Source organism: Sebastes fasciatus, chromosome 3, assembly GCF_043250625.1.
Source record: "Sebastes fasciatus isolate fSebFas1 chromosome 3, fSebFas1.pri, whole genome shotgun sequence".
Classification (NCBI taxonomy): Eukaryota; Metazoa; Chordata; class Actinopteri; order Perciformes; family Sebastidae; genus Sebastes; species Sebastes fasciatus.
Window position 1 is genome coordinate 22,495,012 of NC_133797.1, and position 23,340 is coordinate 22,518,351.

A 23,340-nucleotide genomic window follows, 5' to 3' on the forward strand; every position below is an offset into this window, starting at 1 on the left:
GTAGCTGAATAGAGTGCAAATATAAAGAAGAGCTATCACAAAGCAGGGAGGAGGCAGCGACGCAGAAGAGCGTGTGGAAGAGAGCGCTAAGGGACGGATTTACTCCAAGTGTATAAATGCATTGTAAAGCAAACTTGTAACCTTTCATAACCTTAATCATTGCATGTGTGTGTGTGTGTGTTGAGGAGGGTGTGGGAGTCTGAGTTTGATTACCTCGGCTTGGTGATTGGAAGAGAGCCTGTCTGAGTTTGATTACGCCTCCTGTCGGAGACTCCCCTGGTGTCTGCCATTTTACATCACTCCATTTCTCCCGTTTATCCTTTTTTCAACCCCCTGCCTCCATCAAGCAAGGCTTGTCGCCCCGCGGCCCTGAGCAGTGACAGAGTGGCCTTTGTCAGGAGCTGAAGAATAGACTCGTGTAGCATCTGACTCCGCTGACCTCCAGATAACCCAGACTCGCATACGGTGTCACATATACACACTAGGGCTGTCAAAGTTAACGCGTTAAGGCCAATTAGCTTTAACGCCAATAATTTCTTTTACACATTTACGCAACTTGCAATTTTTGGATTTGGCGGGCTCAGTTTTAAAGCTAGAGTGAAGATACTGGCATCATATGAAACTGTCTATATGAATCCATTGGTACCAACCATGTCATAATAGCTTGTCACGAAGGAGAATAAATAATGCTTCAAATTTACACTAAAGTTTGGCGAGGAAAAAACTGCCATGGCCATTTTTGAAGGGGTCCCTTGACCTCTGACCTCAAGTAATGTGAATGAAAATGGGTTCTGTGGGTACCAATGAGTCTCCCCTTAAAGCTGAAGTAGGCGAGATTGGAGCAAATATGATTAAACAAAGTTCTTATTATAAAACGCTATATCGTGAGAGTAGTACATGAAACAGGTGACCTGAAAAAAAATCATGTACCTCTGTGTCCTCCGGTGCTCCCAACGGCATCTGCAAGATTTCACAGATCGGAGGAAAACAAGCAGTAAGAGCTGATCTGAGGTCTGCTGTCCATCTGCCGTGTATGAGAGCCGGCTGTCAATCACTCGCGAACTCTGACCAAACGGTCAAACTAGGCAGCGCTGATCAAATATTAATCGATATTATGTTACGTTAATGCCTATTTCTCTCCTCAAATGTTTTCAGAATCATCTTGTAGTGTACGGTTTAGCTGTAAAATTAGAAAGTTTGTGACACCGCCGTCATTGTGAAATCTGGCGAAGGAACGCCAAGTTCTGGCCACATGACCGGAGAACAGCCAATAGGAACGCTCTCTCAATGAAATGACCTGTGATTGGTCAAAGTCTCCTGTCACGGGCTAGATATTTTTAGAGCCTGAAAACAGAGCCATGAGGAGGTGCAGAAGTCTAGTTTTCTCTCAGAACACTTGAATTACAATATGCTGAAAGGTTATTATGAAATTTTTGCGCAATGATGCCAAAAATATACTGTCTACTGCCACTTTAACAGACATGCCCACTTTATGATATTCACATACAGTTTGGGGCAAGTCATTGTGAAGTCAGCACACTGACAGCTGTTGTTTGCCATCTTGTGATTTGAGCATACTTGTTATGCTAAATGCAGTACCTGTGAGGGTTTCTGGACAATATTTGTCATTGTTTTGTGTTGTTAATTGATTTCCAATAATACATATATACATACATTTGCATAAAGCAAGCATATTTGCCCACTCCCATGTTAATAAGAGTAAATACTTGACAAATCTCTCTTTAAGGTTCATTTTGAACAGACAATAAATGAACGGAACAGAAAATGTCATTAATTTGTGATTAACTATGGACAATCATGCGATTAATCGCGATTAAATATTTTGTCGATTGACAGCCCTAACACACACAGGAAAGAAAAAGTGAGAAAGTAGATATGAAAAAAATAAAAGAGAAGAATGAATATTTTGTTTGGAACATTAAACCAGCATATGGCACATGACAAACAACGTACTGTCTCTTCAAAGCGTGTATTCTTAAAAGCTTTTTTAAGTATTTGATGAACACTGAAACTTATTTGTATAAATGTGCATGTGCTCGCTGATCACGTTTGCGTTGTTATTTTTATGCATGCCTGTGTGTCTCTGTGTCATTTGTTTCTTTCCCTCCCTTCCAGATGTTTCCTTTCCACATCACTGACTCCTAAATGAGAGCCTGCCGTGGATCTTTCTGTGCACGTGTGTGTGTGACTGTGTGTGTGTGTGTGTGTGTGTGTGTGTGTGACTGTGTGTGTGTGACTGGGTTTGTGTGACTGTGTGTGTGTGTGTCTTTGCTCCAGGTCCCATCCCAGTTGTTCTGTGGCGCGTCTAATTGGAGGTGTTTTAGTGTCCCTGGAGAGAGCGAGTGTGTGATTGTGTTTTTGTGGGGTGGAATGCATGTGGTTTGTTTGCATGCACGTGTTTGCATGTGTGTGTGTGTGTGTGTGTGTGTGTGTGTGTGTTAGTTTGTTGTAGTGTCGCAGATCTCGACACCTGTGAGCCCGCATTTAAAAGCTTAAAAGTTGGATCAGAGAATCCCCCCTTTCCCTGTGTGCAGTCGTCATTTCCAGCTCTCATCATGCGCTCAAGAGGGGTTTTGCATTTTGCTGCATCATGCCTTGGTAGGCTTCAAGGAACACCGTGGAAACCTCTCTAACCAACATGGCAACGTAATGATCCGTGCCACAATCAGTGGGCTCCACGTGGAGACACATGAGGTCCGGGAGTATGACTGATTTTAGTCATACCAGTGAGAGTAGCGACAGACGTGTGGAGTAGTTTTTGGCGGGTGACCTCTAAAAACAAAACGAATGCCAAATTGGAAGCTGTGTAGCAACTCACCACCCCCTGATACAAGTGCAGGTGCACGCACTGATCAGTGACGGTAAAACTTTTTCTCTCTCTCTCTCTCTCTCTGAAATGACTGCTCCTTATTAATAACCAGCAGAGTCCGTGTTAATGTTTGGAAGCAGCTGCCAGTATTCTTTATTTAACAGCGAGATAAAAATGGCTCAACGATTTCACAGTTACGATCAGACGTTGTCTGTTACACTTTTCTCCTATTAGCTAACAGGGACCTCAGTGCATAGACAACACCAGCGGCTCTCAGATCAAATTAGTACATGTTACTTTGATTTTGTTGAAAGATGGTGATAAAATATCAACATTACATTATTATCAACATGTTTTATCACCCAGTGTTGGATCAGCAGAAAATGGATCTGCAAGTATGTTTTCATAAGTACTATTAATTGAAAAATACCAAAGATTCACTTGCTCTAGTCTCTCAAATGTGAATGATTTGCTGCTTTTCTTTGTGTTACATCATTGTAAATGTGATATCTTTGGATTTTTGGACTGATGCTTGAACAAAACAAAACATTGGTAAATAATCAGCTTGGTTTTTGAGAATTTGTGATGCAAATTGTTTTCTTCTTTGTGACAATTTACAGACTAAAGATTGAAAAGAATTGTTTGATGGGTTCTTACCCATGCTCTGGTTTTAGTTGATAAACAATACTCTCTCCGATCAGTACCCCAGCTGTCATGTCTACACTCTGACTGTTCTGAGGAGTTTCACTGGTAGCAACAACTAGCATTCGGCAAGCACTGAAACTTATTTTGGTCCGTTTATTTGTGCATGCTGCTGGCTGAAGGCGGCCAGATACAGCAGTTTCTGCAGAAACCGATTTGAACAAGTTCTTTTGAAAATAGAGTTTGGAGACAAAAGAAAACACCACATGGGCTTCAGACGCTGCAGTGTGTTCAGGCTTACTTGCCAAAGAAATCCAAATTTTTGCACAGCAGCCTTCATTTTGTGACCATCTGTGATGGCTCTCGAATATCACATGGCTAGATGTTTAGAAAAAGCTTCTCTTTTACTGTTGTTCATTAGGGAAATTAACCTTTTTGTCAGTCGTAGTGGGATTAAAATGAACAAAAAGCTGAATATCCATCAGTGATTTTCCACTGTTGGCTGTGCATTAAAGCAAGCATGTGTGTTACTTCATATATCATCACACACTTTTCACACACTTTTCTTTAAAGCTGTAAGTGAAAATACTGATATAATATGACACTACAAAACCAACGGAAGCCATTGGTACTAAACATGTCATATTAGCTTGTCGCGAAGGAGGTTAAATAACGCTCCAAACTCCAAATTTTGGTGAGGAAAAACTGGCATGGCCATTTTCAAAGGGGTCCGTGGATCTCTGACCTCAAGATATGTGAATGAAAATGGGTTCTATGGGTACCCACGAGTCTCCCCTTTACAGACATGCCCACTTTATGATAATCACATGCAGTTCGGAGCAAGTCATAGTCAAGTCAGCACAATGACAGCTGTTGTTTGCCATGTTATGATATGAGCATATTTTTTATGCTAAATGCAGTACCTGTGAGGGTTTCTGAACAATAGTCGTCATTGTTCTGTGTTGTTAATTGATTTCCAATAAGAAATATATACATACATTTGCATAAAGCAGCATATTTGCCCACCCCCATGTTGATAAGAGTATTAAATACTTGACAGATCTCCCTTTAAGGTACATTTTGAACAGGAAAAAAAATGTGTGATTAATCGATTAAAAAAGTGATTGACTGCCGTAATACTTATTAATATTAGATTCCATTTCTGCCAATAAATTCCCCTAAGTGCCTCACACTCTTCCTTTAAGTAGTTACATAATTATTTATATGCTGTGAAGAATCTGTGGTCCAGCTCGAGTCGACCCTTTTGAAGTAGAGATTGCGTAGGAAGGCTGTATTCAAGCTGTTCAAAGGCAGTTATGTAGATAATCGTCCTGAAGGTCACTTACAATCACTGATGCATTAAATTGCATGTAAACCTTGAAGAATGAGTACCAATCGAGCACACTTAACCTGCACTGTAACCTGGAAGGTTAATTTGACAGATCTCACCTTGTGTGAGGACTACAATGATCTCTTTTGTGTTGAAAGTCTGGTAATTTAAAGTCTACAGATATGGAACACACACACATACGATCATACAAATAGGCACTAATACCCAGTGGTTTTGATAAAGAGACTTGGCTAATGAATCAGTGCTTTGATTCATTCCTGCTACAACTGGTTGTGTCTGGAATTATTATATTCAATATTTCAGTTGCAAAGGGATCAGACTTGTCTTTGTTGATCCCCGTCTCCCCTCTCTGTCTGTTTCCTCTGTCTGTCTCAGTCCCTTCTCTCTTTCTCTCTCAGCGTAATGAGGCTCCTCTGTGGTTCTATAATTAAAACCCCAGTGTACCGACAGAGAGATGGAGTGATGGAAGGATGGACAGGAAACTGACTCATGGACTGTGTCAGTGTGACAAGCGAACTGTGTGTGGCTATGTTTGTACGCTCTACTTGTTCCACCTAGTTATGGATTTAATTGCATGCGTGTTTTACAGCATGATGAAATAGATAAAGATGGATGCCCATGTATAAGGCTTTGACAGAGCATTTCGCAGTTGTACGCCCACTTAAGCTGTCTTCAAATCCTTTTCCATTCACGAATAGTCAATAGACAAAAAGAAGGCAACAGAAAGGCAGGTAGGGAGAGAGGTGTCCTGTGGGAGAAGAAGCAGACCAAATGTCACAGACGTCACGCTGGATGGGACGAGTTTCTAAGAATCAATGAACGAGCAGAGGCTGTGGAGGTAAAGGGGAGCAGCAGCAGGAAGAAGCTCTGAAAGTTTTAATGTTACACAGGTTTTTCACTGGAAGGCACCAGTTGTAGTCAGGGCAGCGTGATGTATGAATCTTCATCTATAGTGTATGTGAGCACTGGTTGAGCCAGCATTATCTAAAAGGGAGTCCAGTAGTGGGATCAGTTGTACTTGTCTAGGGGTCTCTGCTCCATTGTTTCATTTTTTGATACATTTTTAGGAAATTATGATATGGATCAAAATGATGGTAAACAAGTTCATACTTGGTTTCACCAGGATTTAACTGTGTCACTGACGAGTACTTTAAAGGAAGGGTTGTTAGTGTTCTTCAAAAACATTTTTTGTTATATTTGTTGAAATTCTCTTTATATTCCTATAAATCAGTCAATAAATCAAATGCTCTGACAAAAAACTGAGAAGAATTTGGTATCTGTGGCTGTGGCAGGACTGTAATAAACCCGTCCAATCATTTAAATCGGCCCAAATTATATGATTGGATGGCCTGCCTGCCTGCCTGCACTCTGCCCGTGCACTCATTGCGCATCACCAGAGTCTTCCACAACCTGCTATCTTGACAGCTGAGAGTGCTAACAATAGCATGTTTGTTGTTTACGTTTATATGACAATTGTGGGGGAGTGACTTTGGAGGGAGGCCTGAAGGGACGGGGGTCCCTTGACCTCTGACCTCAAGATATGAATGAAAACTCAGAGATGAGCAGAGTGAAAACTGTATCTTATTAGATAAAACAGATGTTGACATACTGCATAATTTGCAGTTGAAAAAAGGTAAAAAATCGCACTATATCACCATATATCCTACAGCAATACTTCAAAATGTTTAAAATCGCAATAAGATCGTATCGTGACTTACGTATCGTAATACAATATCGATATTGTATCGTGGAGACTCTGGTGATTCCCACCCCTATTAGCAATACCAGTTGATACCAACGCATTAAACGGTATTTTGCACATGCAAACACCGTAGCAACATGTCCACAGTTAGAAGTTGGACAGTACTGTGTGTACGACTGATTTACTGAGTCACAAATAAGACATAAGTGCTGATAAACAGTATATTACTACAGCTTCTTACTGTTGATGCACGGGGCAGCCATCTAGGATTTTGAGGTTGGGGTTCATGAGGTCCGTCCGACTTTCTGAGCAGGAAATCCGTCTTCAGGCGGCGTTCCAGTTGACATTTCCCACTGGGAACTCCAACTTCCCTGTTGAAATGGAATGCAGCATTAGACATGCATGGTCTGCTAACACAGAATTGTTTATTAACCAACAGACCATCATTCTGTTGGTCGTCTTGAACAACAAAATGAAGCAATCCTCGCTCACTTTTGAAGACACTGGTTTGCTCGGTAATAGCCAACAGTTCATTTGGGAATTGGGCTACTTCATGAATACATTTTAGCTTGATTCAGCCCTCGATTTTATTTGGGACAATGGGCCACAGGGAGGTTGTAGTGATGAGACATTTTAAGGTGGTCATCGTTGCAATGGTGTGTTCTGGCTCAAACAGAGTGTGAGTTTGTGTTGACACGTTTGTTAAGTTGAGAAATTCAGCTACATCTACTAGAACAAGCAGAGGGGGGTTTGGATGGAGAAAGGCGTTGTTTTTGTGGAGGATGTAGGCGGAAACGTAGCTGATGTACCATCGACATCTGCACTTCACCAGGCAAATACTTGGGTAGGGATACCATCGCAGCATCTGAAATGCACGAACACACACGGGGATGCTGAATGAAGTGTCAAGTACGCAGATAAGTAGCGTGGTGCTCGTGATTTTAATGATCCTGTCAGTCACACGACTGTTCCTTATCGCCACATCACTGTACACCCTGCAACCCAAGACTGTGTGTGTGTGTCAGTCAGTGAGTGAGTATGCATGAGCAGCAATATTTGGAATATGAGTTTCATTCCATCTAAAGCCTCAAGTTGGACGCTGTGCGCGTGGAGACAGACGTTTCACAGTTTCCCCACTGTGTTCAGTAGTGATGCTTTATTCTGATACTCATCACTGTGTGAAAATACGCGAGGCTTCACGACTCCAAACTGAGCAACCCAACGGGATACGCTGTTCATATGCCAGCTTGTATCAGCACATACTGGCTGTATTCAGGGTTTTCATAAACAGTTTTCAGAGTATCCCGAATATAAATGAAATATTATTGGGCACGGAACACACTGATTGTCTCTGTGTGTCAGTGCTTCCTGCTGGGTGTAACAGGTTATTGGAGTAGCAGGCCAGTCAGCAGATGTTAATTTGAAGCAATAGAAGTGGAAGAGAAAAAGAGAGATTGAGGGGGAAAACAGAGCTGGTGAATGATGGAGCAGGGCGGTAAAGGAAAGATTGGATTGGAGGAACAGAAGGAAGATAAAGGAAAATAGGAGGACAGACGATGAGTTGCTGAGGAAGGGGAAATATGTTCAATGGCAGAGGGAAGGGTGAGGTGATGGTGTCGTTGGTTGCTTGACTTAGCAATATGTTATGTGTCTGTGTGTAGAGGAGAGTGATATGAATACAATTTCTATAATGGTATATATTTGTATATTTTATGGAAATTCAATTGAGAAACTGTTAAATGGTGGTTCAGGAGGTAGAGCAGGTTGTCCACTAATTTGCAGGGTTGGCTCCTCCTGTCTGCATCTTTAAGTGTCCTTGAGCAAGACACTGAACCTCATACCCATTTATTACTCAGTGTGTGAGAGTGAGAGGCAAATTGTAACACTCTTTGGATAAAAAAAACGCTATATAAGTGCAGTCAATTAAGAAAAAAACTCAAATATATGACGAGCTCAAATATTAGAATATTTCAAAATAAATTTCCTAACAGGATTGTCACTTTTTATTTGAAATCCTAGAAAGATGCGTTAAGCGTAACAGGCTGTGCCTTGTACTTCAGCAGAGGGTATTCGTAAATAGCACTCTGATCTATTGGATGCCCTCTTGCCCTCAGTAAACAAGACAATCGTCTCTTTGTTAACACAAAGGAGGAGACTATAGTCACGTTAAACTAAGCCATCTGAGAAATGTGGAAGCACTTTGGATCCGACACTATAGATGGAGAAATTGGGGATAAAGGTGAGGCTGTTTGCTGCCTTTTAAAAACTGTCCACTGTAACAAATCTGAAGTCAGTAGCTTCACTCAAGTCCCTCTCCCACAGGACAAAAAACTCACTAACATCTGGCTTCTCTCTTTAGTGGGAAAGGTTACAATCGGCATTCATTCCCAGGACAACAAATATTTATAAGCTCCAGCTGCAATCGACAGTAATTGAAACATAACACCCTGGTGAACACGCTAATTTTCGCCTCTTTTCCGGTGCGATGTTTTGTGACGATTTTTGAAGTGAATATATAATAAATAAAATCAACAGGGATTTGGACAAGTATTATAATTTATTAACATACAAACAATACAATTAATATGCTCTCCTCAAAGCCACAAGGCTCCAGTCAGACAACAGTACTTTTACCTCACTGATCATCGAAAAACACACTAAATAAAAATAAAAATCAACTCAAAATCTCAAATCAGAACCATCTCGTTAGTCTTTCCACTGTTCCAACAATCACCAACTCTGGTTTGGTGGAAATAAACCCTTAATTCACCGAGTTATATATGAAAAGAAACAGCTGCTATTTGCGCTCCTCAAAACTACCAGTTTCACTAAATCATTATAAGGCTAGATACATAATACAGACTATACAAACAAAAACATACAGTATGTAGATTGAGTTGGCAGTTACATTTTGACCTTGAAAACAGCTGTTGACAAAACACAATCTTAATTCAAAGACCTCTTACTTGCTTTTTGCGGAGCTTTTGACCATATTACATTGTCAAGGTCAAGAATGAAGCTGGTCTTTTAAGACAACACGGTGTAAATAAGTTATGTACATATATTGAGATTTATAGAGCCAGTAATGTTTCTCATTCTCACACTAACAAACGCACACATTCACATATATAAACAATTCAATTCACAGTTATACACGAGCACTAATATATACCATTTGTTCATTATCTGCTGAACTGACACCATGGTATTAAAGAGTGTGTGGGTGGTGCTTTAGTTTCGACTACACCGTCTTCATTTGTTAAAGCCTCGCTAAAATGCAGCCACGTTTCACATCCATTTACAAATCCACACACACACACTTATGTATGACTGTGTGTGTTTGTCCTCTTGTCCCCTGCGCTATCAGTACGTACGTTAGGCAATGTTTTTATCAGGGTTTCAGGGCAGAACAAAGTACTCGCAAAGAATTAGTGGAAGAAGAAGAGATAAAAAAAAGAGAAGGGGGATGAGGGAGAGAAGAGATGAGGACAGAGAGGGATCGGGTACCAGAGGAAGTCAAAGAAAAGGAGGCGAGCCGTGAGCAAGTGCGAAATTGGGAAAGCTTTGAGGACGGTAGAGATGGATAGGAAGGAAGAAAGAGAGGCAGAGTGTAAAAGTTGAAGATTGAGAGGGGATACTGAAAACAGGAATAGATCAACAGGGCCTTTAATCCAAAAATAGTTTCCGCCCTTCTCCGCCTTCCTCCTCATCCCTACTTACCTCCCCGCCACTCCCTTCTCCCCCGCCTGCTTGTTTGGAGTGATTGAAGAAAAGAGGAGATGTGTGTAGTCTCCACGTATACTACACACACATATAGCAGCGTGTGCGCATGTGGCCATATTGTGATCCACAGACAGACGGATGATGTCCATTACCAGGCCGTGCTGTCCGGAGCCAGGCGGAACAGCTGCAGCCAGATCTCACTGATCTATCACTGTTCTAATGAATCTGTTATAGCCAGGCCCGACCAATCAATCTCTGAGCCACTTAATCAGTGAAGCCATTAATCAGACACAGACCCTAACTGTTCTTGTCCACATGAGCGACCGCTTTACATATATACATAGACATAGAGTCACGGGCACGCACACGTGTGCATAGGGATGTCACGAAAATCGATACTTCGGTACCAAGTTGATGCCAAAATTTTGAAAACGTGACAGTACTTGTTTTTCCACAGTACCACAGGTTCCGTGAGGGCTCAAGACTACGGCGTCCCATCATCTGGGCAACGATAGAAAATGGGACGCAGTAAACTTTCTATCGACGCGCCCATGGGACGCACTCTGTTTGTTCACTGATAATGCTGCATTGTGAACAACAAATCTGTGTTGAAATCGTATCGTATCGTATCGTATCGTATCGTATCGTATCGTATCGTATCGTATCGTATCGTATCGTATCGTTTCGTATCGTATCGTATCGTATCGTATCGTATCGTATCGTATCGTATCGTATCGTATCGTATCGTATCGTATCGTATCGTTTCGTATCGTATCGTATCGTATCGTATCGTTTTGTATCGTATCGTTTCGTTTCGTTTCGTTTCGTTTCGTATCGTTTCGTATCGTATCGTATCGTATCGTATCGTATCGCATCGTATCGTAAATCGGCAGGAGGAGATCTAGTTAACGTTAGCCGTTAGCTCCATGCAGGACTGTGCTGCTTACCGGCTGCTAACATTAACTTGCTGCCAATTTCAACACGGGAGATGCCATTGATTTACATTGTGATACGTTCAGGCTCTATTCTGCCAAAATGAGTATGGGGGGCGAAAGTAGGTTTTAGCGTTATCATGATGTGTTCAAATGTAATCTTGTAAAATGTCGTTTTTGGCGAGAAACTTGAATAAATCCAGTTGTTTGAAGGAGATGTTTTCACAGCAATATAAAATAGATAATAGAGAGGGAATTATGACCTGTTTAACTTCCTAACAAAAAACAGTATGCAAACAGTAATAAAGGAGTGATTTGCTGTCTTACTTTTGTTTTTTAACGTGGTATCGAATTGGTATCAAGAATTGTGGAATTTCACTGGTATTTGTATCGACTACTATTAAATCTGGTATCGTGACATCCCTACATGTGCACTAACAGTATACAGACACTGAATCAGTCAGTGTGGAAGTGATTGTAAGAGTGAGCTAGTCTTTGTCGCAGTAGGAGGTTAACACACAGCATGATTACATACAGATTTGTCTGCAGGCAATTAGTATACTTCTACAAGAGCTACTCCTGAGTGAGATGAGCATCACATTCAGACAAACAGAACAAATATTTGGAGGTGAGATACTGCAGGACACTTTGATAATTATCAAATGATTGGCTGATTTGTTTCTATTTCCTGTATTGGGACATTTAATTGGTGTGAGAATATTAGCTTCTCTAATGTGAGGGTTTATCTGCTTTATATCATTGTTAATTGGCTATGTTGGGGGTTTGGTCTATTGGTCTGATAAAAAAAGCAATTTGAAGGGGTCACCTTGAGGTCAGGGAAATTTTGATGGACATTTTGCACTATTTTCTGACATTTTATAGACTAATTGCTAGGACCACATTAGGGTTGTTGATCAGATTCTAAAAAGGATTTGGCCGTGACAACTGTTCAGACCAAGTTGGAGTCAGCCTGTTTCAATGTCATCTCATCTAAATTTAGTGCTTTTACTGTTTCTCTCCCATTTCTCTGTGAGTTGCATTTTAAATTAGCAAGGCAAACTCAGGCTTCATGTTGTCGCAGATTAATTATGCGCTCCTTTCTGGCTTCAAAGACTGAAAACACAATCTGTATGTTGGTGGAAACAGTTGTTATGTGTGGAGTCGCTAGTCTATGAAGGTTTAAACGAAAATCCCACCTTAAATGATTCGATAGACTGAAGACACGGTGTGATAACAACAATCTAAAAGTTAATTGCATGCCAAAATGTGCAAGATGGTTCTAGTAAATCTGTGTCAAACAGTACAATATCAGTTATAGGCATGTCAGATGGTGCGATGAATGTGCTGGTGGAAATGCAAGAACAGACATGTCATCAACTCGCACAACATTAAATAAGCTTTTGCTTCAGCCTTCGCAGGTTGTGAAACCAATCTTGGCCACAAATGGCCACATGAGGCTGGCTCCAATAGCGAATCAATCTCCATAGACCCCCATGTTTCAGTCCAGACACTGATAGCTATTCCTGGGCTTTGGGTATCTGTCGATACCGAGTAGCGATCCGATACCAGTGTTTAATTAATAAGCTGTATGCCTCACTGTGTGGAAGTGACTGGGATCATTCTTTTATGTTTAAGGAAACATCAGGCTACACTTAAATATTGCTTTCCTAACTTTGTAAAACAAAAATGTAACAGATAAATACATAGATATAAATTAAGGAATTTTTATTTATTATTAAAATAATAAATGTACACCAGTAACTTGGCAAAACATTCTTCAAAATTAACAGGAATTACAATTCAGGTGTAAACAGTATTAATGCAGCAACAAATTCATCAAATCTTAAACAGGAATTCAAATTCCAGTATATAATGTATGTAGTATATAAACATAGAATTGAATTTAATAGATCGGCCCCATTGTCATCGACACCCGATTCAGCTATTTGAGTCAGTATCGGCCCCGGTATCAGTGCATCCCTATAAAATGCTAGACTGCTGCACCTCCTCATGGCTCTGTTTTCAGGCTTTCAAAAATCTGACGTGACGGGAGACTTTGGCCAATCACAGGTCATTTCAGAGAGAGCGCTCCTATTGAGCGTTCCTATTGGCTGGGCTCCGGCTGGTGAGCGGTGCTTGGTAATTCCTCAACTGTTCTCAACATAGATGCCAGGTCACAAACTTTCTTATTATACAGCTACACCGTGCACTACAAGATGATTCTGAAAACATTTGAGGCAAGAAATAGGCATTACAGTAACAGAATATTGATTCATATTTGATCAGTGCTGCCTAGATTGATTGACTCGTGGCTCTCATGGACGGAAGCTAGACGGCAGACTCCAGCTCGGCTCTGATTGGTTGTTTTCCTCCGGTCTGTGAAATCTTGCAGATGCCATTAGGAGCACCGGAGGACACCAGAGGACACAGAGGCACATGATTTCACTCAGATTACCTATCTCATGCATTACTGTCAGGATATAGTGACCGTTTTATAAAAATAACTTTTTTTTTTTAATCCTATTTGGTCCATTTCTACCCTCTGCTGCTTTAAGATATACTGAATACTATGAGAATATTTTAGTCTAATATAATGTGGTTTTCTTTGAGGCAGTTTCCCAAAGGGGATCAATAAAATCTTAGTACAGTATTCACATTTTTATTCTGCTCCAAAGACTGTGAGTTTGTGAGCGAGTGTCTTAAGGAAGTGCCCAAGGAAATGCCAGGACATGTTGCCCTCCGTTGATCTGTCACATTCCTCCAGGCCTCGTCCCTCCACTCGCTGGCTGCCATGCAGTAAATGAATGGACTGTGTCAAAAGCAGACGCTACACGGGGAGCAGTGAATGCTTAACTGGAATGCCACTTGTTTCTAAAGGAGCCACTTAAAATTCAGTATCCTCTTATATATGAGGCTTATTTACTTATGCTGAGGGTCTCTTAGACACAGTTCTTCAAGTCTGTGGGACAGAGAAGAGTGAGAGAGATAAAGACAAAGGAGGGGTGACGGTGAAGAAGGAGTGTGAGAGGGGAGAACCCTGCAGCATACTGGATAAAGAGGAGAAAAAAGGGGAAACAACCTGATTTAGTAATGATGCATCTCCTCTTTCTTGTCTGTCTTGGTCTCTTCTCCATCTGGTATTTCACCCTGAGGTGGTGGACACACAGCAGCACCACATCACTGCCTTTTAAAGCCCCACCTTTTGGCTTTAACTTTCTCTTGTCTTCCCCGTGTCTTTCACCCCTCACGTCCTCTCTCTTGCCTTTTAATATTTCTGCAAGATCAGACACTTCCTATTTTTTCCTCTCTGTCTCTTATCAGACGCGCAAACTTGCGGAAGCAGCACTCTTCTTTTGAATTGGAAATTATATCGCTTTTTTCCATGCCATCATTAGGCTCACAGTATGACCTGAACATTTACATCTATTTCCCATTGAGAGCTCCATGTAATGAAACATGACACTCATTTTACCTTGTACTTCTGTTGTTTCTTGTTAAGGCTGGATGTTTGTTTGTCTATCAGTTTCAATGGAGCTTCTTTTATTCACCTTCTCATTTGCGTGCTCTTTCTTTGACTCTTGAGGTGATGAGAGGTAATGTTTAACAAGGGATTGGTGGGGTTTTATCTTGAGTGCAGGCAGCTGTTTGGGTACAAATCAACCTGAAAGTCTGAAGAGATGTGATGAGGACAGAGGAGAGTACAAATTATGTGGAGAATAAGGAAGAAAGGCAGGGATAAGCTAACCTTTTTTCTTTCAGACAGTGAGCAAAGAAAATGTCAAAACCTGGTGACATTTGGGATTCCATACAAGGATGATTGACACCAACTTTTACCTGTATGTGTACGGGAGACTGGGCTGTGCATACCAGCTCTGTGCGTGTGTGTGTGTGTGTGTGCGGGCATGATTGACATGGTAAATTGGAAAGGTCAACTGGTGCTAGTGGTTTGGTACAGACAGGCAGACAGCAGGAAGATGTAACCTTCCCAGAGTCCGCATTTATGGAGGGGAGGAGAATCGGAGCGAAGGACAGGATTCAGGGTTGTGTGAAAACTTAGATTTAATATGTAAACCTGCTCACTGCTCTTTATACGCTGTGTATAAATGATAAGTCTCCTCAATTCTGGTCAGATTTACAAAGTGAGGCAGGAGAGGAAGAATACGGACTACGAAATTTTAGCATCTGGGTCCATCAGGAGTTTCTCCGAGGTCTGAGGTCAACACTCCAGCCAGCTTATTATTTTAACAGACACAACTGTGTGTGTGTGTGTGTGTGTGTGTGTGCGTGCGTGCGTGCGTGCGTGCGTGCGTGCGTGCGTGCGTGCGTGCGTGCGTGTGTGTAGATGTGGTCCATGCGTCCTTGTTTTTCTCTCTGTGAATGTGTCAGGATTGGAAATTGGAGTGTTGCATTTGTATAGCCATTGATATGAATTTCAAATAGGTGTGTGTCAGTGTGTGTGTGTGTGTGTGTGTGTGTGTGTGTGTGTGTGTGTGTGTGTGTGTTTTAGAGCAAGGAATAAGAACAGAGTGAAGGGAGAGCGAGATTGACAGGGTAAATTGGATTGGTAAGAGTTTTGAGGTTGAACTCTGGGTTTAAAACAGCCGAGAGAGAGAAAGAAAAGACCCAAATGTGTTGCTAAAAAAAGTACCCTTTCGCTTGGGGAAGTGTGACAGTGGATGCCGATGTGGGTGGATGGGGAGAACGGAGCGAGGCTGAGCAGGAGAATAGGTTGTCACCAAGGGCAAAAGGGTGTCTGGCTGTTTGTAGATGGAGAAGAAGGAAGGAAGGCCCGGTGGGGAGAGTGGAGGGGGAGGGGGTGGCGGGTGAGTCATGGTGAGTTTGGGGGTGCTGCAGCAAATAGGTGACCCACAGCTAGGGACTGAGGGGTCAGCATCTGCACAGGTCAGCTGGGACGGTAACACAGTGAGACATATGACACACATAGAAACAACAGCCTTTACACACATGAAGGGACAGGTACAGCACACAGGACTGTTGTATTGAATAGCAGACACAACACATAGAGATACTGTACTTATTCCCTGTTGTACTCACACAAACACATAGACACCCAATAGAGCACACACACACATACACACACACACACACACACACACACCGTTGCAAGCACACACAGAGGACATGGTGACCTGCTTGTTTGTAGGTCCTTCAGGCAGCTGAATACACAATAGTGAATTCATGAATACAAATCATACTCAAGGTTGAGACACACTTAGGCGCACACTAATATTTTCACAAAAAAAAAAACACCAAAAAAATGGGTACAATCATTTTTCTACCAACTCAGGAATATTTCCAAGATCAGAGCGATGTTATCTTTTAGCAATACGTGAAGTCAATGCGGAAGTGCCTTAAACTTGCATTCTTTCTAATAGCCAGCAGGGGGCGACTCCTCTGGGTGCAAAAAGAAGTCTGATTGTATAGAAGTCTATGAGAAAATGACCCTACTTCTCACTTGATTTATTACCTCAGTAAACATTGTAAACATGAGTTTATGGTCTCAATCGCTAGTTTCAAGTCTTCTTCAATACAGCATGATGTTCATTTAGTAAATTATGGTCCCATTTAGAGTCAAATAGACCATAAAGCAGGGGATGCTTTAGGGCGTGGCTACCTTATGTTTGACCGGTCGTTACCACAGCGTTGTCCAGTCCAGGGAGTTTCAGCATTTTTGTCTTACAACTTTAACCCTTTCACAGTGTGTTTTCAGTTCATAAAAGTTAATTGCAGCATTTTGGTCGCCTAAAAATGTCTTATCCAGTGTTCCGTCGCACTAAGCTCCACCCTCCCGTGTCACTTCTGGTTGCAAAATAACAAGAAGGCGACGGCCAAAATGCTGAACTCGAGGCTTCAAAACGGCAGTCCATAAACTAAGGGGTGACGTCACGGTGACTACGTCCACTTTTTATATACAGTCTATGATAACAACACACCTAATGTAATTTCCATCAAAACTCCCACACTATGTGATGCGCAGGTCAGGGTCCTATAATACCTGCACCCAACTCAAATATGTGTTACTAAACCAACCGAACCGACCCGCAAACCACCAACTTTATGCATTATGGTGGCACAAACAGAAGGGAAGAGAAGGTGTAAGGTGGACTATTGCATGCAGTGTATCTGTAACTTATTAATAACTTACTCAGAATGCTGCTTCATCACTTTTTGGACCGCACACAAAACCTGTGATATTTTCTAGAAAGTTTCCCGAACCTACCTGACCCGCACAACACTATTCCACACCAACAACATGATGCGTGTGTGTGAGGCTGTAACGTCGCTGTCTGTGTCGCAGCGCAACGTAAATCCATCATGTGGCACGTGTGTAAATTTGACCGGCAAAAAATCCAATATATGAGACTAATCGGCCGATCAACTGACAACCGGTTGGTTTCAGCGGTTGGCCGATCGAAAGGTGCATCTCTAATTCATGCTTTTATGTCCTCACGTCAGGACTATTGTAACGTCTTGTGTACCTGTATCAGTGCCCAAGATGTAGCTCTAAACTTCAGACTTCTGACGAAGACCAAACGCTCTCCTCACATCACCCCAGTTTTACCCCTCTGATTTTTTTTAGAATACATTTTAAAATCTTACTCATGACTTGAAAGGGTTTACATGGACAGGTGCCAGTGTAAAGCAGTGAACTTATAACTACTGTCCAAAAAGGCCTCTTAGATCTGCTAGGTTAGGCCTGCTAGCTGTTCCAGAGTCCAGGTTACGATCAAAGGGTGACGGAGCCTTTGCTGTACTGGTACCTCAGCTTTGAAACAGTCTTCCAGTTAGTATTCGATCACACTGTTTCTGCTTTTAAATCCTGTCTTAAGACACATTTTTATAATTATTTGTTTATACAATACAACTCTGTGGTGCAATCAACTGATGCAACCACCTGTTTATTTTAATAGTTTCACTTGTTCTATCTTTTGGATGATTTATTTGTAAATTTCTTTTATATGGTGTTTTTAACTGTGTGCTTTTATTTTGCTGTTATTGAATTTTTCTTCATATTTATATTTGTTTTTTATGCTGTCCATTAAAAGCACTTTGTGCTCCCAGCTTGAAAAGTGCTATACAAATAAAATGATTATTATTACTTTAAATGAACACGGGGCTAAGAGCTGCATCAGGAAAGCATCGTTCGCCTGCTCTACAGCAGTTATCTCTGCACATCAATAAACACATTGATTAGGACAACAAATGATCCAAGGCATTTCAAACAATGAAGGAAGTGAAAGTTACTTGAAAATGTGTTTAGTGGATGGATGCAGCTGTATGAGCGTCAGATGTTTTGTTGTGCTGTGAACACACGCACACACACACACAAACACACATTGTAGCTCACGCTCTCTCTGTTGTCCCCTGATGTCCCCATTGTTTCTCTGTTCCCGTTTGAAACTGAAGATGACTCAGTATGACACGTCATTTGAATACACACGCAGGATTGTATGCCCCCCAGACCAGAGCCGCTCTGTTTGTGTGTCAGTGGGCATTTGTGTGTGTGTGTGTGTGTGTGTGTGTGTGTGCTGACCCTCTTTTAGACTCTCCAAAACAATAGACTTCCCAATACTGCTACTTAACAGCACCAACTGTGCTCCGGCTAAACGGCTGTGCTTAGGTGTGTTTAGAAATAGGTCTGGGCAGTGTGCCTTGATCTTTAGAAACAGTATTATGCCTACCTGTGCATCAGCATCACCAGAGCCAAGTTTTTTTGGTCCGGATCCAAGTCCGTCTTCCCTCTAGTGGATCGCTTCATATCAATTTCAGGAGTCACGTTCTCCCAGTTAAACTTTCATTCACATAATATCAATAATTTAGGTTTATAAACTTTATAGTTTTGAACCAGGACCTCCAGTATATGGATCTCTCGAAAATAAGCTGTGCCGATTTCTGTAGCTACACCTGTTTTGTGTCAGATACATGTTTAATCAACATTAAATTGTCTAAATAAAGTCTTAAAGGGGACATATCTTGAAAAACCTTTCAGCGCTTGTGCAAATACATTTGGGTATCTGGACTGCCTACCATCCCACAAACTGTGAAATAAATAAAACAACCCAGTCAGATTTTTTGAGGTTTGTCTAGATCAGAAAACGGGATTTAACAAGCCTTTCAGATTTGGCTCCCCTTCTTATGTCACATGCAGGCTCATTAGAATATATCGCCCACAGCTTGAGAACTACCTTTAATGCCGACTTCAAGCACTTGTCAGTTTCCGATACTCTCTGGACACATTTCGGTTGGCACTAACAAGAACCAACCGTACTTAAATAACAACCCTCATAACAAAAATAACAGTTTATCTGAAGTTCTTCCCTCCCCTCCTTCAGCTTTTTTTCTGTACGTTTTGTAGCTGTTTAGTTTTTCATCCTCGTCAGCTTGCTTACTCACTCTTCATCACTTTCCCTATACAATATATGTGTGTGTGGGTGTCCATAGGCTGAACAAACTTTGTGATGTGATACGTCTAAATTAAGGCCTTGACGCACATTTTCCCCAACATACATACACTCGAATCGAAACACATATAAGCACAAACCCACAGCCAGTGTTCAAGAGTTGAGTGAGTGGCTGAATAGGAGTGTGGAGGGGTAGTGTATTGACAGATGAATAGTGAATGTAGATTTTCTGCTAGTAGAATGTCAATGGCATCATTTTGTTGCAGCCTACAGTCTTGCTACCTCCAGACTTATGACAAATACAGGGAGAGAGGCAGAGGAGGAAGATAGAGGCGGAGAAGAAAAGAGTGAATGAGAGACACAAAATTTGGTAGCTGGCAGTTGATGGATGGGTTGCAAACAACTCGTCTTCCTCTGGACTCCATGATAACACACTGTTCTCTCTTCCCCTCCGTCTCTTCCTCCCTCTCATCCGTATCTTGCTCTCTGTCTGTATTTGTTTTTCCTTCCTTCTCAGAGGAGTCTTCTTTTCCTGTGTGCCTACTCAACTCGGAGACGCATCAGAGCTGCTGATTTGTGAAAGCCTGTGTTTTCTTGTGCTTCTTTTAATGTGTATTTGCTAAATGTGTCTTTTTGCTGCACCCCTAGGAAACACTTGAAATCTAAATTATATATCTCCTTTTCTCCTCTTTCCCCCATTCCCTATCTCTTCTTTTGTCCCACGTCTTTTCATCTCATTCTCTCTGGCTGATGGACAGTTGGCAAGAAGAACCGCGGGTCAACAGGTAAAGAACTCATTTACATTTACATTATCTTCCCTTCTCTTTTTTCTCTGGCTCCTTCTTTCTCTCTCTGTCTAAACAGAGACAAATATTGCTGTGACCCCTCACTCCCACCAGAAGGTCAGCTAAACGCTTTGCTGCATGTCATATTGGTGGGCACATGCTGTAAAAGATGTTACACCAGTGTAGTTTCACAGTTTCTGCCTCATGGCCAGTAAGAAAAACCTACAACGGTACACCTCTAACCTCAAGGTCAGCGCCTGCTGTACGCCTGCATCAATATCTAGTTCAGTGTATAACTTCTGTGGGTTCAGCATTAGGATTGGGCAATTGGACGAAGATAGTGGCGGCCGATTGGACGAATACATTGCATTTGGGGGGGAGGTGGGGTGTTCGTGATTTAATTTAGCTAATTTGATGGTCTGCCTCCAAAGAACGAGAGCTGCTCAGCCGCTGCTCTACAGGCAGAGAGAGAGACAGCGGGGGATAACAAAGTGCAGAGCTGGCATATTTTCACATCTAACTCAGTGAAATAAGGGTTTATTTCAACCACACAAACACACTTGCGCAAATGTATTGGCAATCGCCGATGGTTTTGTGGATTTCGAGCTAGTCATGGTTAAACGTTATACAGGTATTATGCAAATGTGTTACTTGGTGACATCACCACGTTACGTAAGAAAAGGCAGGACTTCAAGCAAGGCGTTCAGGAGCAGTGTTTCTGTGGGGGAGAGTAACTCCCTTTGGCGTGAACTTTGTAACTTTGCAGACCTTTTACATGCACAAATAACTATATAACACTAAAGGAAAGGGGAAAAGCACTAAAGCATAATAGGACCTCTTTAATGTCCTCTTCATGCACAATACTCTGCCGACAAATTATATTGTGAATGCAGCTCTTATTGATGTCCTTTCTGTTTACTTCTCTCTGAAATTTCAGAATAATTTTTCCATTAATTTGCTTATTATTTCCTTTGGAATATCTCTCACTGATATCGTTGAAAAAGCCTTTTTGACATGCCGGGTGGGAAAGCTTGACAGGCCTAGCAACAGTAACCAAGGGCGACGGGACTTAGCTTACATTGTTTAGTCTAATTCAGTCAGCCAAGTCATGCGGAATGGATAATCAAGTCAGTGTTGATATTTGGCGTCTAGGCTTTGACTTCATCACTCAGCTCAACCCAACAGGGAGTAGGGAGTAAAGATAATAACTTCCTACCTGATGTAGGGGAACGTTAACTCTGAGCCACTACAGGTGGATGCTGGAGTGGAGGTGGGACTTTTGAGATGTTACGTACAGTATATGAACAGCAGCAGTACTGGTGTCAGCATAGCTTTCAGGTGAGCCGTGTGGCAGCAAAACAGTGAGCACGGCACCGACGGGTGCGTAGGATATTGCAGTGAGAAGAGCATGCCATGTTACTGTGGTGGCAGACTCAAGTTGACTGCCTGAACCAACTCACAGGATTCGCTTTTTTTGTTTCTTGGAGAAACGTCTGCTACATGCTAACTCGTTTTCCCTACAGCACCACTTGAGCGTCTATTACTGAGGTGCCATTGTTTCTCTCCACGGCATTAAAGCAGCCTCTCGCTGCAGAAACACACGAGGGCCAAAGCACTTTCCATAAGAGTGTTTATCTCTGTTGATATGTAAACACTGAGACACAGACAACACAGTGCTTGAGCCCTGCTACAATGTTCTTATTGTTACATTTGTGAAATACGGACACATTTCTCATTTTCGAGTACTAACCATGTGTGAATGTTTGGGTGGCTTATTTTATTCTGGAGGAATATACCTATCAGCCACTGTCATATGATGATGATTTTCAGAATTAATGTGGGAAAAAATATTTTACTTTTTAGTTTTCCTCACTCTACCAGTAAAAGTAAAAGTTTGCAGGCATGAAGCAATTGCACCTGCCCTTATTCCAGTATAGAGATGATGAAATGTTACCTCATTATGTCATTGTGGCTTTTGTCAAGCAGCCAAAAAACCGCAACTAATATAATACTCCAAATGAATCAAATAATCATTGAGCACTCCCGAGAGCTTAACTCCTGCGCTGCCTCTCCATTACCGCTACTTGTTTCTCGTTTCTTCTTCCTCCCCTCTTTCTTTCCCGTCCTCCCGTCTCCTCCCTCCATCACTGGTGTGGCCCGATGACAGAGACAGATAGAGGGTTTGGCAGCTGAAGGAAGAGATGAATATTTAAAATCGGGCATCTTTCTCGGTCCTCTCGCTGCTTCCCATTGTCTGTGTCTGTCTCCCCTTGGGGCTTGGATCTTCTACTCTTGGTGTGGTGTGGCTTTATATGTGTGTGTGTGTGTGTGTGTGGCATGTCTTGGCTTGTGGTTTCATATTGGCATTCTAAGGCAAGTGTAGTCAGACGGTGACACTTAGCTGTCAGCATGCAGCATTAATGAGCGCAGTGACACGCACAAACACTCGCCGCGCTCTCGCACACACATGCGGTATTCTCAAGAGAGATCAGCAAATGATCACCTTCTCCTCTCCATTTATTTACGTACACGCTCCAAAAAACTCTTTAAAAAGCTCTCCATTTTCTTTAACCTCTCATTTCTAGTGTCCCTTGTTTCGGACTTTGTTTCCCTTTCTGTCTTAAAACCTCCCCCTCTTTCTTTCTGTCTTTCTTTCTTTCTTTCTTTCTTGTGTATGCGGTCTCAGTGTGATATGTGTTAGCTGGCTGTGAACCCTGCAGACACGTATCTGACAACTCTATTAATACACAGTCAGCTAACTCCAGCCTCCTCCTGTGTAGATTTGTGTGTGTGTGCATGCAAAGAAATGTGTGTGTGTTTGCCCCTCAGCCAGTCCCTCTGCTCTCTAGGTCTCTGCAGAGATTTGTTTGAAAGGCTTAAAACACACAGATCTCCAGTCATAGAAAGATCACACACACACACACACACACACACACAGACCGACTGACTCAC

At 41.9% G+C, this 23,340-nt stretch overlaps 1 protein-coding gene across 4 annotated transcripts in view; it reads left to right on the plus strand.

Moving 5' to 3' along the window:
- LOC141764413 (protein sidekick-1-like) overlaps positions 1-23,340 on the plus strand; it is a 293,487-nt gene that overhangs the window by 147,118 nt on the left and 123,029 nt on the right. For 3 of the 4 annotated variants that reach the window (XM_074629649.1, XM_074629647.1, XM_074629651.1), the window contains one exon: positions 20,362-20,388. The exons of the other annotated variant lie outside the window; for it this stretch is intronic. In XM_074629649.1, the coding sequence (XP_074485750.1) occupies positions 20,362-20,388 (27 nt within the window). The remainder of the gene's footprint in view (positions 1-20,361; positions 20,389-23,340) is intronic. 4 annotated transcript variants of the gene reach the window in all.